Source organism: Bufo gargarizans, chromosome 1 (genome assembly GCF_014858855.1).
Source record: "Bufo gargarizans isolate SCDJY-AF-19 chromosome 1, ASM1485885v1, whole genome shotgun sequence".
Classification (NCBI taxonomy): domain Eukaryota; kingdom Metazoa; phylum Chordata; class Amphibia; order Anura; family Bufonidae; genus Bufo; species Bufo gargarizans.
This window is the reverse complement of record NC_058080.1, coordinates 286644530-286659202: the sequence shown is the minus strand read 5'-3', so window position 1 is coordinate 286659202 and position 14673 is coordinate 286644530. Positions and strand designations below refer to the sequence as shown.

General features: G+C 42.5%; 1 protein-coding gene across 1 annotated transcript in view; it reads right to left on the bottom strand.

Moving 5' to 3' along the window:
- Nucleotides 1-14673, bottom strand: part of FRAS1 (Fraser extracellular matrix complex subunit 1) — a 436383-nt gene that overhangs the window by 397278 nt on the left and 24432 nt on the right. Inside the window, exon 2 of the mRNA XM_044304452.1 lies at nucleotides 11792-11823. Within this exon, the coding sequence (XP_044160387.1) occupies nucleotides 11792-11823 (32 nt within the window). The remainder of the gene's footprint in view (nucleotides 1-11791; nucleotides 11824-14673) is intronic.

The following is a 14673-nucleotide window of genomic DNA, read 5'->3' as shown; positions in this document are numbered from 1 at the left end:
TTAGCTGATCTCCTCTCCTATAGACTACAATGATTTAATGTTCCAGCGTATGGGAGATTCACTACGTTCCTATAGGAACTTGGCTGTGGCAGGCATTGGAGCCTTCAGAAGACTTGAGGCTGCCATAGCAAACCGCTCCATCGATCTCAGTGTGTAGGAGCCATTCAGATCCTGTGAGTGCAGAAGCACTCCTGGGATTTCACCTCTCTGATTCCTTGGTCGCAATTAATGCAAAAGCAACACATGCATACACTGTGTGCACTAGCACTGTGAAGCAAAAGAAAAAAAGAGGGGGGCATTTATTAAGCTGAAATACGCACTTTCGGCTCAGATTGTGGTGCAATGGTTCAAGCATAGAAAAAAGTCTAGATGCAAGACAGCTTGGAAGTTGTCTTACATTTAGAAGAGGCGCTGTATACGCCGAAGTTATGAAGAGGCCAGTGCCTCTTCATAACTTCGGTGTTCCACCGCCAGTTATGAGGTTTTATTAAGACCAGCGTCTAAAACGTCGGTCTTAATAAATGTGCCCCAAAGTTTTTTAGTTTTAGAAGAACACCAGGATTACAGCATGAAGTATGTTTGCTAAAACACTGTCCAGAAAGAATGAACTGATAATAAACTGCCGGAGATAAAACATCCTGAACGGATTACTCTCCATTCAGAATGCATGAGGATAAAACTGATCAGTTTTTGTCCGGTATTGAGCCCCTAGGACGGAACTCTATGCCGGAAAAGGAAAACGCTAGTGTGAAAGTAGCCTTAGCTGTAAAGAGAAAAAAAAATAATGAACTCTAACTACGTATACTTTAGCTATAATAACTCTAGAGTTTTTTTTTATTTTTTATAAAGCTCCCGATTTGACAAAATCACATGAAATGACTTAGTAAATTAGGCATGAATTTTAAGGTTGCCAAAATACTCAAGTAAAGAAGTGGTTAATAACCATAAATAACAGAAGAGCATGTCAAGATCAGTCAGATGTCACACGCTCATATATTATCAATAACTATTGGCCACAGGTGTACATTCTAAGAGTAACTGAGCAGCATAGCATACCCAAACATATGTTCACCCCTAGGGATCAATATGAAAAGAAAAGAAGCTACTAAGAAAAGAACAGTACTGCTGTAAAGACAGCTATGCTTTAAATAAAGTAACAAATCCCATTGGTTATACTTGCAGCACGGTAAGCTAGGTTTAAGATCTTTAGCATTCTACAAATCGGTCCTGACCACAAGCCTTAAACCAGCTGTGCCGGACTGATGTCATGAGGCTCAAATATAGAGACCTATCAACAGCAGAGCCACCAATATCACCCAGTAAGTGTGCAAGCTTTGAGATATAAAATAACCATTACAAATGCTTGCCTCCATAACTAAAATGGATCAATATACAAGCTGCATGACAGTATAAATAAGAATGAAAGAAATAATTATTCAGTAGAAGTGCTTCATTCATATAGAAATCTATGCATGAAAGGCATAAAGAAACAGCATATTACATATAAAGTTATAGTCAAAATCAATCCTTTTCAGTACACTATCGACCACAGTAAAAAAATATATATATAGATAATAATAGGAGACTCTGATACAGTGTAGCTACAGATTTTAAAGGTAATGGTGACTAATTTGAATGCACTAAAAATTCTTCAGATTAGATCAGGGGACATCCATTTTTCCTATAGCTCTTTTATTACAGAATGTGGTAGAAAAAAAGCATGTACCTAAGGGCTCATTCAGACGACCGTAGTGTTTTGCGGATATGCAATTTGCAGAAAGCACATGGCCGGCACTATCATAGAAAATACCTATTCTTGCCCGCAATTGCAGACAAGAATAGGACATGTTCTATCTTTTTTAGCTGGGCCGCGGAACGGAACTACGGATGCGGACAGCCCACCGTGGGCTGTCCGCATCTTTTGCGGCCTCATTGAAATGAATGGGTTCGCCTCATTGAAATGAATGGGTTCGCACCCGTTCCGCAAAATTCCATAACGGGTTCGGCCCCGTTCATGCGGCCGTGTTAATAGGCCCTTAGAGTGATCTCACACAATACACCTGGGCCCATGGTAACTCTTGCTTTGTCTGTTCTTTCTGTGGCAGTGGCTCAGCTTTGTGCCACATTCTAGCATTTAGTGTTAACTTTGACTAAAGCAGTTTTCAAATTCTTAAACAATATTTTTTTAAGAATTACTACACTTTAAATCATGGCACCAGCGGACTCTGTCCACTAGCCTCAGGACCACCAGCAAGATACAGGCCATCATTATGTGTATGTTAAGCAGCACATCCAGATAACATAAAGCAACCCATTTCTGATCTAAGGCTGAGTGCAAGGACATATTAACAGAATGCTTTAGTAATTTGGTGATTCAATAACAGACATATGTTAGTGAATTGCTGTAGAGGGTAGAAGTAGAAGCAGATTAAATGGTTGCCTTGAGTTAAAAGGTTTCAGGCGGGGCTCATCGCTCCTTTATTCATTTTTAGACTTTCTACTGCACAGTTGACAACTTGCTTGTGTGTCCAGGATACATCGGTTTTCCCTAGCTCCCATATATCAATGTAGCGTCATTACTGTATAGAATCACCTTCTAGAGCTCATGAAGGATCTCTTATTGCTGAGTAGTAAGTGATTCTCTTCCACCTGCAGAGTGTAGGAGGGTGTTCTCCACTACCTCTACACATCTGCTCTCCTCCTATAGAAAACAGCCTGTATGATCTAAACGCCTTAAATATTTGAATGTTTTTCCTTTCTTCACACTCCGATTTGATGTATACAACTTGCTCCTCCCACATCTGCTGCTATCTCTAAGGGCTCATGCACACGACCGTACGTATTTTGCAGTCCGCAAAAAAAAAAAGATCCACCAAAAATATGGATGCCGTATTTTGCGGAACGGAACAGCTGGCCCCTAATAGAACAATCCTACCCTTGTCTGTAATGCGGATAATAATAGAACATGTTCTACTTTTTGCGAAACGGAAATACACACGGAGTAACTTCTGCTTTTTTTTTTGCGGACCCATTGAAATGAATAGTTCCTCATACAGTCCACACAAAAAAAAAACAGAAAGAAAATACATTTGCGTGCATGAGCCCTAACACTGAAAAAGGAGGGGAGAACAGAGATAACCATGAGCAGTGTACTGTTGGATTTCAGTAAGAAGCAGCAGCATAGCCTGCCTTGTAAAGGAGTTGAACCGACTCTATAACAGAAAATGGCAGGACATGTTTCATGAACACTATTGAAAAAGTTGCTTCATGAGGGGGGTGGGTGGGTGTAAGGGGTTGTTATTGTAATAATATATTGTTTTTATGAAACTCAAATAAAAATTATCTGATTTAAAAAAAAAAAAAAGTTGCATTAAAAGGAATTTTCCAGTTATAATAATTTTAGTCAAATGCTCACACCCTGCCTGCTACAACAGAAGATTCATACTTACCTGCTCCATGCTGCCTCCATCTTCCAGCGTGCATGGGTATGGTTTATTGTACCACCCCAGCCAATGACTGGAGCAGCACATCGCCGCTGAAGCCAGTCATTAGCTAAGACCATGCCCATGCAGAATTGGGTATAAACAGTGCAGGGACAGAAGATGGAGGCAGCACAGAAGACGACAGCAACGTGGAGCAGGTAAGTAAGAATCTTCTGTTACGGAAGGCAATCTGCCAGCACTTTCTTAAAAATCATTATAACCGGAAATCCTCTTTAAGAAAGCCAATAAAAAAAAAAATTCTGTGCAATGGTGACCTCGGCCTTTATCATCAAAAATATCGGAACCTGTAGACAGCATCTAAAACTGTGCTAGGATTTTCTGAAGAAAACTGTCTGCAAAGCAAGGGGAAAGAAGAAAGACTAAGGGATATATGTGGTGGACTTCTAACTATAAAGAGTCAGGCAAATGTCAGGCAAAAGTAAAAAGTTAACTTTAAGAGATGATTTCACAAGGGAAACCACTTTTGCTGCCTGCCTGGATGTCACAACTCCGATAAAAGAGATCTAATCTTAGAACCATGCTCTACCTTCCTAGATGCCCAGGAGAAACATGGCACAGAGTATTTGTTTAAAAGAACTAGAAACCGTGTGAGCTGCCAAACAGCTCCGATTATGTAACCAGATGTCTTATTTTAAGGAATAAATTCTGTGGAGAGGGATATTAGCATAATTCTGCCTAAATGTGAAGACATCGCTTTCTCTGAACTGCTCCCCAATGACCATTTGAATGATATTAGTATTTGCTTTCTCTGCTGTTTAAACTTTGTTTTGCTGCAATTTTTTTCTTTCGAGGCAAACGAGATGGAAACTGCAATTTCTGTATTGATTAATGGTAAAAGCAGCTGGTATTCAGAAACGTATGTGAGAGAAATGCAGGAGGTAAAAGGAAAGAAAAAATGAAGCAAAAACACCCCTGCCTGGGTTTCTCAGGAACAAGCAGCAGCTTGGAAAGCTTGAACTTGAGCCATCTTCAAATTAAGTAGATAACGTGAAGCTCCATCTAAAAGCCACCAAAACTATTAAACTAGAATTTCTTTATGAGCTATTCCTTAAAGAGCACCTATAAGAAGGATTAACCCCGTTAAACCAAGCATACTGCCTAGTAGGATTGATCCTGAAAATCGGCTGCAACGTTGGCAAAAAAAAAAAAAAATATGCAATGGACATGCAATGACGGGCAAGCCCTAGCGCCTTGGTGCACCTCAGCTCCTCCCCTTTCCAGTGCGGGCCATTCCCCTCTCCCCTTGACTAACAGGACCGGGCATTAGCATCCTCTCTCGGCTGACCCTGGAATAGCATGTCCAAGCTATGCAACACAGCTTCTGCACAGGCACGGTACATCTGTTTCAGCTGGCAGTGTAAATATTAACTTTGCCAACCATGTATTACATGGTGTTTTGGATCTGGTCAAACTGCCAGTTCGGTTGATGTACTGCTCCAAATCAATGTTATAAGAATACGTGCACGGAAAGATCAAACTGAGACACACACAGCTGGGGGTACAGCTACCTGCAGAAGTGGTAGCGGCAAATACAGTGAAGGAGTTTAAGCATGCATGGGATAGGCATAAGGCTATCCTTCATATAAGATAGGGCCGGGGGCTATCCATAGTACTTAGTATATTGGGCAGACTAGATGGGCCAAATGGTTCTTATCTGCCGACACATTCTATGTTTCTATGTTTCTACAGCAGACAGTATATAGGACAGCAAATATAGAACAGGAAGGAGTGGGGGGGGGTGTAAGGTGGCGTATATCTTTTCTATGGGCTATAAACTCTGTATTTTCTGTCACATCTATGTGCAAGAGGAAATTCCCCCCTCCCCCTTCCAGATGGGGGAAGCTGCTTGCTTGAGATGAACAGAAACTGTCTTGAGGTACATAATGAAGCATGAAAGTAAGATTCTTGTTCTAGGCGTTGGCTGGGTGCCTGGCTGACATTTTAGCTAAAGTATAATTCTCAACAGGCAAGTATCCATTTTGTCTCAATATTCCATAACAGTGGCCATCCAGCGCCCAGTAACCCCACACGTCTATCTAGATGCCACTTTACAAAGGCTGACTGACAAGCCAATTACTGGGAACAAATTGTTTGCTCCCGACAATTGCCTAATGTTTAGCAGAGGTGAGAGCTGCATTTACATGCAGCAATCAGCTCCTCTGTATGGGGACAAGCTGCTGCTACGGCAATCACTCATGCCCATAAAGATTCACGGTTTCTGGGCAGCAGATCGCTGTTTACACAGGACAACCTGTTTTTGGGTGCTGCATTAACAAAGCTTTCACCCAATGAACGATCGTTGTGATGGGTGCCACTTTTAGATGGGGAACATCGGGAATGAGCGTTCATACAATTGTTTGCTCCTGATAATTGGCCCGTGCAAAAGGGCCTTAAAAGAAAGGAGTGCCAATCACGCCATTACCTTAATTAACCCCAAAAGGAGATATTAAAGGGGGTTGTCCAGAAGGGAGAACAATTGTAAAGAAGAAACTGTATAAGCAGGTTTTATATTGTTTAAAAGCTAGCAACACTTAAGGCCCCTTTCACACGGGCGAGATTTCCGTGCGGGGGCAATGCGTGAGTTGAACGCATTGCACCCGCACTGAATCAGGACCCATTCATTTCTATGGGGCTGTGCACATGAGCGGTGATTTTCACACATCACTTGTGCGTTGCGTGAAAAATCGCAGCAAGCTCTATATTGTGCGTTTTCCACGCAACGCAGGCCCCATAGAAGTGAATGGGGCTGCGTGAAAATCGCAAGCATCCACAAGCAAGTGCGGATGCGGTGCGATTTTCACGCACGGTTGCTAGGAGAAGATCAGGATGGAGACCCGATCATTATTATTTTCCCTTATAACATGGTTATAAGGGAAAATAATAGCATTCTGAATGCATAATGCATAGTACAATAGCGCTGGAGGGGTTAAAAAAAAATAATTAACTCACCTTAATCCACTTGCTCGCGCAGCCGGCATCTCTTCTGTCTGTCTTCTGTGCTGTGTGCAGGAAAAAGACCTGTGGTGACATCACTCCGGTCATCACATGATCCATCACCATGGTAAAATATCATGTGATGGACCATGTGATGACCGGAGTGACGTCACCACAGGTCCTGTTCGGGCACACAGCACAGAAGACAGACAGAAGAGATGCCGGGCTGTTGAAGCAAGTGGATTAAGGTGAGTTAAATATTTTTTTATTTTTTTTTAACCCCTTTAGCGCTATTGTACTATGCATTCTGTACTCAGAATGCCATTATTTTCTCTTATAACCATGTTATAAGAGAAAATAATACAATCTACAGAACACCGATCCCAAGCCCAAACTTCTGTGAAGAAGTTCGGGTTTGGGTACCAAACATGCCGATTTATCTCACGCGCGTGCAAAACGCGTTACAATGTTTTTCACTCGCGCAGAAAAATCGCGCATGTTCCCGCAACGCACCAGCACCTTTTCCCGCAACGCCCGTCTGAAAGAGGCCTAAGGGTAATAGACAAAATATGGAAGGAATGGATGTACAGATATATTTCCTTTTCACATTTGCAATTAAAATCACCATTCGAACTGTGAAATATTTTGAGAAAGTAACAAAGTGTTATCCATCCCTCTTAATAGAGAGTAAGCAAGCAACGTCAAAGAGGCCATAATTATGACAAAACCCCAAAATTAATCTAATGCCATATAGCCCAAGTTATCATATGTAGTCACTGGGCCAAATGAAAGCATAAAGTGCAAACATGAACAGCATAAAAAAAAAAAAAAAAATGCTACTTTGTAAATAGTCACACAGAAAAGAATACATGCATAGCTTTGGACCATAAAAGAGGACTATTATAAGCCTGTGTATCATCTGAGAAATCATTGCTTCTTAGGCTACTTTCACACTAGCGTTCGTCGGTCTGCTCGTGAGCTCCGTTTGAAGGAGCTCACGAGCGGACCCGAACGCCTCCGTCCAGCCCTGATGCAGTCTGAATGGATGCGGATCCGCTCAGACTGCATCAGTCTGGCGGCGTTCAGCCTCCGCTCCGCTCGCCTCCGCACGGACAGGCGGACAGCTGATTGCTGCTTGCAGCGTTCGGGTGTCCGCCTGGCCGTGCGGAGGCGTGCGGATCCGTTCAGACTTACAATGTAAGTCAATGGGAACGGATCTGCTTGAAGATGTCACCATATGGCTCAATCTTCAAGCGGATCCGTCCCCCATTGACTTTACATTGAAAGTCTGAACGGATCCGCGCAGGCTACTTGCGCACTTGCGAATTTTTTTAAAGTTATTAATGCAGACGGATCCGTACTGAACGGAGCCTACGTCTGCATTAATATGATCGGATCCGTTCAGAACGGATCCGATCAAGCGCAAGTGTGAAAGTAGCCTTAAGGTGCATCTGTCAGCAGATTTGTGCCTCTAGAACCGGCTGACCTGTTACCTGTGCACTTGGCAGCTGAAGACATCTGTGTTGGTCCCATGTTCATATGTGTCCACATTGCTGAGAAAAGTTATGTTTATATACAAATTAGCCTCCAGGAGCAATGGGGGCGTTGCTGTTACACCTAGAGGTTCTGCCTTCTCTACATCTGCCGCGCTCTCTCCAATCTGATTGACAAGGCCAGGTATGACGATGTTTTCAGTACCTGACAGTGTTAGAGTGCAGAGGACACAGCAGCTGCAGAGAGGGCAGAGCCTCCAGGTGTAATGGTAACGCCCCCTTTGCTCCTAGCTGCTCATTTGCATATAAACATCATCTTTCTCAGCAATGCGGGCACATATGAACATGTGACCAACACAGATGCCTTCAGCTGCCAAGTGCACATGTAACAGGTCAGCCGGTGTCATAGGTACAAATCTACTTTAAAAGGGCTCAGTAAATGATGCTAATGTCATTGTCCTATTTATCAGAGTTTTATCTCAGAAGCCTACATTTTTACTAAGGCAATTTCATATACAAGATTTCGACATCAATCATCTGCTGTCACAAATACTGCAGATATAGAAAACATCTGAAATCTCAGAAGGTTAAGATTTCCTTGTATTTTAAGGACTAACCTTGGAAATACCATCTATAAAAAGGTATGTAACATTTCCATGGCACATCATTATAAATGCAGCTTTCTGACACTTATGCTTGGGTATAGCCTGTATGGTAAGTTTCCATATATTCTGTGTGATATATATATATATATATATAGTTTACATTGAACATATTTTAGATTGTTTCCCGGCACGACCCAGTGAATTGTTACAGAAATACTTTGCCATGAGCTTTAGAGCCCGGGTCAGATTGTAATCACTGATGAAAGATTTATGGTAGGTGGTCATTATGCCCAATTATAAAACAAAGGTACTTGCTCCGCTTACCCATACATAGGCAAGGGCAATGGAGATGGAATTTTTCACTGGGATTTTACGATGAGTTACAAATCCCAGTTTGAAGCACAGAGCGGATTATCCCTCTAGGCAAGAAGGACGTGCTAAACTATGCTTTGGGTCTGCATAGAACACTTCAGCTCTTCCTTGTGATGTAGCCTACAGGCGACTGTCACCTTGCTCAAGTATGTCATCTCTTCACAGCCGGATGTCTCTTTAAGACAATCTGTCAATGAAATGCAGCTGGAAAGTAATGCACTATAATCTTCTCTGGAACCTGTCAGTAGGAGCAACCCTATTAAACCAGGCAGAATTGATCCTGCTGGCCAAAACAGATACTGTGGAAATCAGCTGCAGCACTCCTGAGAAAAACGTATTTTATTCCTTATGCAATGGAGGGCTTCTGTGCAGGGACAGCTGTGACATATCATTCAAACCAATGTAACCGCTAAGGCTAGTTTCTCACCAGGGTTCAGAGCTCCGGCAGGCTGCGCAACGGTATTTGTCTAGCTGATTCTAGGCATACAGTATTTGCCGGGTTGTGGTTGGATTTCAGGCAGCTTCTGGCAATGCCAGATCCAGAGAGCTCTGGCAGGTTGTTCCGATCTCTGAGCGCAGTGCGACACCATAGACTACCATTATAAAAATAGTTGCGCGACATTGGTGAGACAAATGTTGTCGTGTAGACCTAGCCTAAGACCTGTGATTGGCTGCAACTTTCACGGGACCAAGCTGATTTATGGTTCTGTGGGGACCGGAAGCAGCTGTGAACGGAGCAGCAGTGGGACCGCAGACAGGCGAGAAGTGTTAAGGGACGCAGATTAAGAGGCCGGACAACTTCTTTAACCGAGTCTAAAAGCTGAAACTCTCTGAACATCTACAGTCAATAAAGCTTCGGAGAAATGTAAAATATTTATCTGCTTCATCTGTAATGTGAAAAGATAAAAGCCCTGAAACATGGATTTCACATAGAATTATTAATGAGGTTATCTAAAGCGACCCTTTGTCATCCCCTAAGGATGGAAGGTCTACAAAAGATTTCAGCAAACTTTATTACCACATCTGAGCAGTATTCAGGCAGGTACATGTAACTGGCTTCTGCATATATCCAGCTTTAACCGCCGGCAGTAAACAGCATAATGTGTGGAACGGTCAATAAATACATACACCGTTATGATAGTTTATATCATTAAAGGGGTTGTCCGGGTTCAGAGCTGAACCCGGACATACCCTTATTTTCACCCCGGCAGCATCCCTGAGCCTTGCCCTGTGCTAAATCACGCAGGGCACGGGCTCTTTTGTTTTCAATAACACACTGCCGGGCGGTAACTTCCGCCCGGCAGTGTGTTCGGTGAAGTCACCGGCACTGAGGGCCGGGCTTTAGCTCTGCCCTAGCCGTTTTACTGACGTCACCGGGGTTCCTGGTAGCCCCATGGAGAGCCCAGGTACCTCACCGGAACTCCTAAAAATGCCTTTGCCCTGTGCAATTTAGCGCAGGGCAAAGGAGAGCATCAGAGCATGAACTGCTCCAATGCTCATAACAGGGGGCTCCCGGGGTGAAAATGGAGGGATGTCCGGGTTCAGCTCTGAACCCGGACAACCCCTCTAATGTAAAAATTTTTAATTCAATATCATAAAAAACTTAGGCTACTTTCGCACTAGGGTTTTTACTGGATCCGGCAGGGTTCAGAAAAAAACGCTTCCGTTACTGATAATACAACCATTTGCATCAGTTATGAACAGATCCGGTTGTATTATCTTTAACATTGCCAAGACAGATCCGTCATGAACTCCGTTGAAAGTCAGTGGGGGACGGATCCGTTTTCTATTGTGTCAGAGAAAACTGATCCTTCCCTATTGACTTACATTGGGGGTCATGCCGGATCAGTCTTGCTCCGCATCCCAGGACAGTAAGCAATCTACAACATGTTGCGGTTTACTCTTCAGTATGGGAACGCAACTGAATGGAACGGAATTCATTTTGGAGCATTCCGTTCTGTTCAGTTTTTTCCCCATTGACAATAAAAGGGGACAAAACTTACGTTTTTTTTTTCCAGTATTGAGCCCCTGTAACGGATCTCAATACCGGAAAACTAAAACGCTAGTGTGAAAGCAGCCTTAGAACCAGCCCTGTACCTCATGTGGATCCAGAGATCTGTCCATTCATTGCTACAATTGCTCTGCTAGATTTATTTCAAGGTGGCAGCTCAGGGGACGTGGCCTTTCTGCTGCAGCTGGTGGCAGTTGAAAGATGGAACTGAGCATGTATGTCAACCTCAGTGAGCTGGACAGAGAATTTGTAAAAAGAGCAAACAGCAGGTGGCACTATACAGATAGATTTCAGTGAATAACTCACTGGCTATACTAAATATTGAATTACATGCAATTACAAAAGTATTCAGAGATCCAGAGTCTGGTTTGAAAAATATATTATATTTTTCATGGGACAACCCATTTTCGATCCAGTAAATAATAATTGGATCACTGCTAATTTTTACTGCATACATTTTGCAAAAGGAAGTAACAAAAAAAAGCTTTACTTTTCTAACAATTGCAGCAAACCATGAAACATATCAATATGGTAAATATTTTGCATCCTGATAAAAAAAAATATAAAAATCCCTAACCTACTATTCAGGGCACACTAGAAGAAATACATATTTGTTTAAGAATCCTAGTGCTGATATCAGCCAGCGAGACACACTGAGATTGGGGATTTTTTTTGCCAGATTTTACGCCATATTTCTTTATTCTGGACACTTCCTGCACACGCAGTGTGTAGACACCAAAGGTGAGTATGCAGCAAGCAATAGGAAACAAATCAAAATCATCTCTTTACTGAAGGAAAGAAGGTCTTGTTATTCATTTTCCAGCATCTTCAGAACAAACTGCATATCTAAGTAAATCAGAAAAATGGACATACCGCAAACAAGGAACCCTGGAAGAGACAAGCACCTGTAAAAGGAAAAAACAGAACAATTAGAATGGGTTTTATATAAACTAATGAATAGAAAGGTTATTCATTCTGAAGTTGCTTCTAGGATCGATCAATAGTTTCCTGGGCCTCTTATCTAATTTACATGTCATAACAGTGATTAGTTTGGATAACATGTACTGTTATATTATTACATGTATTTACTATTTTAAAGGGACACCGACAGGCCCAATAAGCATATTTAGGTATATATATATATGACAGTACAGGTCTTATAAAGTGTATTAAAATCCTCTAAGTATCCCCCCTGTCCACCTTATAAATACAGTAAACTGAAGTTTTATAACCTGGTAGAATCGTCTTCCATCTGCCCAAGGGGCGGCATTTTATCTCCACTTGCGCCCAGCCAGCCGCCCCCCAACTGCCGTTTTAAAGCGCTGCCCAGCTCATCAATATTTACTTCGCTGGGCGGCTACTACTGTCCCCGACTGCACAAGATCCGGCGCATGCCCAATACAATCCTATGGGCATCGGCCTCCGTCTCATCTTCAGCGCATGCGCCCGACACCCTCACTGGCCGGGATCACATCGCACCTGCGTACAGTCTGCATCTTAGAGGCCACTTCAGCCTCTGCATTATGCGCATGCACCGGGCACTGTTCAGCGCAGCGCTTCATAGCGGGGACAGCAGAAGCCGCCCAGCAAAGTGAATATTGATGAGCTGGCAGGCGGCGCTTCAAAACGGCAGTTGGGGGCGGCTGGCTGGGCGCAAGTGGAGATGAAACGCCACCCCTTGGGCAGATTGAAGACGATTCAAGCAGGTTATAAAACTTCAGTTTACTGTATTTATAAGGTGGACAGGGGGTATACTTATATGATTTTAATACACTTTATAAGACCTGTACTGTCATATATATACCTAAATATGCTTATTGGGCCTGTCAGTGTCCCTTTAAGCACCTATGTAGCTCTGACATATTCCGCAGCGCTTTACAGACATCAAGCTGTCCCCAGTGTCTTTGTAAGGTGGGAGGAAACCCACGCAGACACGGGGAGAACATACAAACTCCATGCAGATGTTGTCCTTGGTCGGATTCAAACCTAGGATCCCAGCGCTGCAAGTGCTAACCACTGAGCCACCATAACTGCACTCACGTGACCAGTAAAAATCTGTTGTTGTGCCTTTGTCTGCACCATTTATAGTAGTCTGTATCAGGTGAATAGCCTACCTTTACAGATGGGCTGACATGCATCTATTGATCACAATATGAAAGAAATCTCTATTTTTCACCTAGAAAACTCAAACAGTTAAACAGAAAGTAGAAAACTCTTTATAGGGGTTCTGGGAATGCCGAGTTTTAAGCAGGTAACTGCAGCCTACCTCTCTAAACACAAGATTAAAAATTACCTGCTCTCCGCTATTATGGTCCTCCTGTGTGTCCATATTCCGGTAACTGGAGTGTTTACATCTGGCGCTGCATGGTCACATGTCTGCTGCATCCAATGACTGGCTTCAGCAGCAGTATGCTGTTTCTGACCATGTCACAGCTGAAGCCAGTCATTGGCTGCAGGGGGGCATGGGACCATGCCCATGAAGCACCAGATGTAAACACTCCTGGGACCGGAACATGGACACAGCAGAGGGCAGCCCAGTGGACCAGAGTGGTAGGGAGCAGGTAAGTATGAATCTTCTGTTTACAGAGGAAGGCTGCAGGCACTTGCTAAAAACTCAGTATTCCTGAAGACGTGTAAGACTATTTATTTATTTATTTGTGGCGGATAAACAAAAAACCAGACATTCAGGAATGGTTTTCTTAGTGTTTTTTTTTGTTTTTTTAACAAAGGTGACTAGGTCAGGTCATCATGAATGCAATGATACCAATTACGTGGAGAAGTTTTCAAGTAATATATTTTTCTCCATGAAATTTATTTTTGCAAAAAGGTGGGTTTTTAACTTGAAGATTTATTTAAAAAAAATATGTTTTACGGAGTTGACTAAATCAGGTCATTATGAATGCAGTGATACCAATTACATGCTGGGCTTTTTATTAAATTTTTTGTATTAAAAATATTTTTGAGTAAACAGGTGGATTTTGTAACCTGGGGATTTATTTAATAAAACTTTATTGAATTATCATTTATCATACCTTTCATTCCCACAAGGAGACTTTGACATCTCCTGTAAGAAGCATTACATAAATGATGAAAAAATCATTTCTCACCAGAGGTGTGCCATTTACACTGGTATAAAAGCAGCTAAGAGTGCAGCTCCTTTTTTTGAAATGGTAAACTGAAACTTTTAAAAACTATATAAAATTGTTTAAAAATTTGAAACCAAAATGCTATTCCTAACAGGTAAATCTTTCTTTATTTTTCTGGTAGTACATATCAAGGATCGAAACCTCAGCATCCTCCAGCCACAGCTCTCCCCGATCCGTTCACATTGTACGGGTGGGACCCGCACCTATCAGACAATGGGGGCATATCCTAGCGATATGCCCATATTGTCTGTGATGGGAATACCCCTTTAAGACTATTGAGTCTATGGGTCATGGTGGCTGCTGTAAAGCAGATCTCTGAATGCTGTTAACAACAGCTCAGACCATGATGCCTGCCCTCATAATCACGTTCAGGAAATAGAACAAATAAAAATAATTTGCACTCAAAAAATAAAAGCAATCATGTCCTTCTCCAGGCTGCAGGAAATATATGAGCTACCTAGGACCCACTTCTGTAAGTACCTTCAAGTGAGACACGCATACAATTCCACATTTAGGGGTCCGACTGTGATGGCTGGGAGGGATATCGCATTGCATCAGATTCTGTCCAAAGGGGCGAAAAGAGGGATGATCTCCTGTGTATACAAGTTG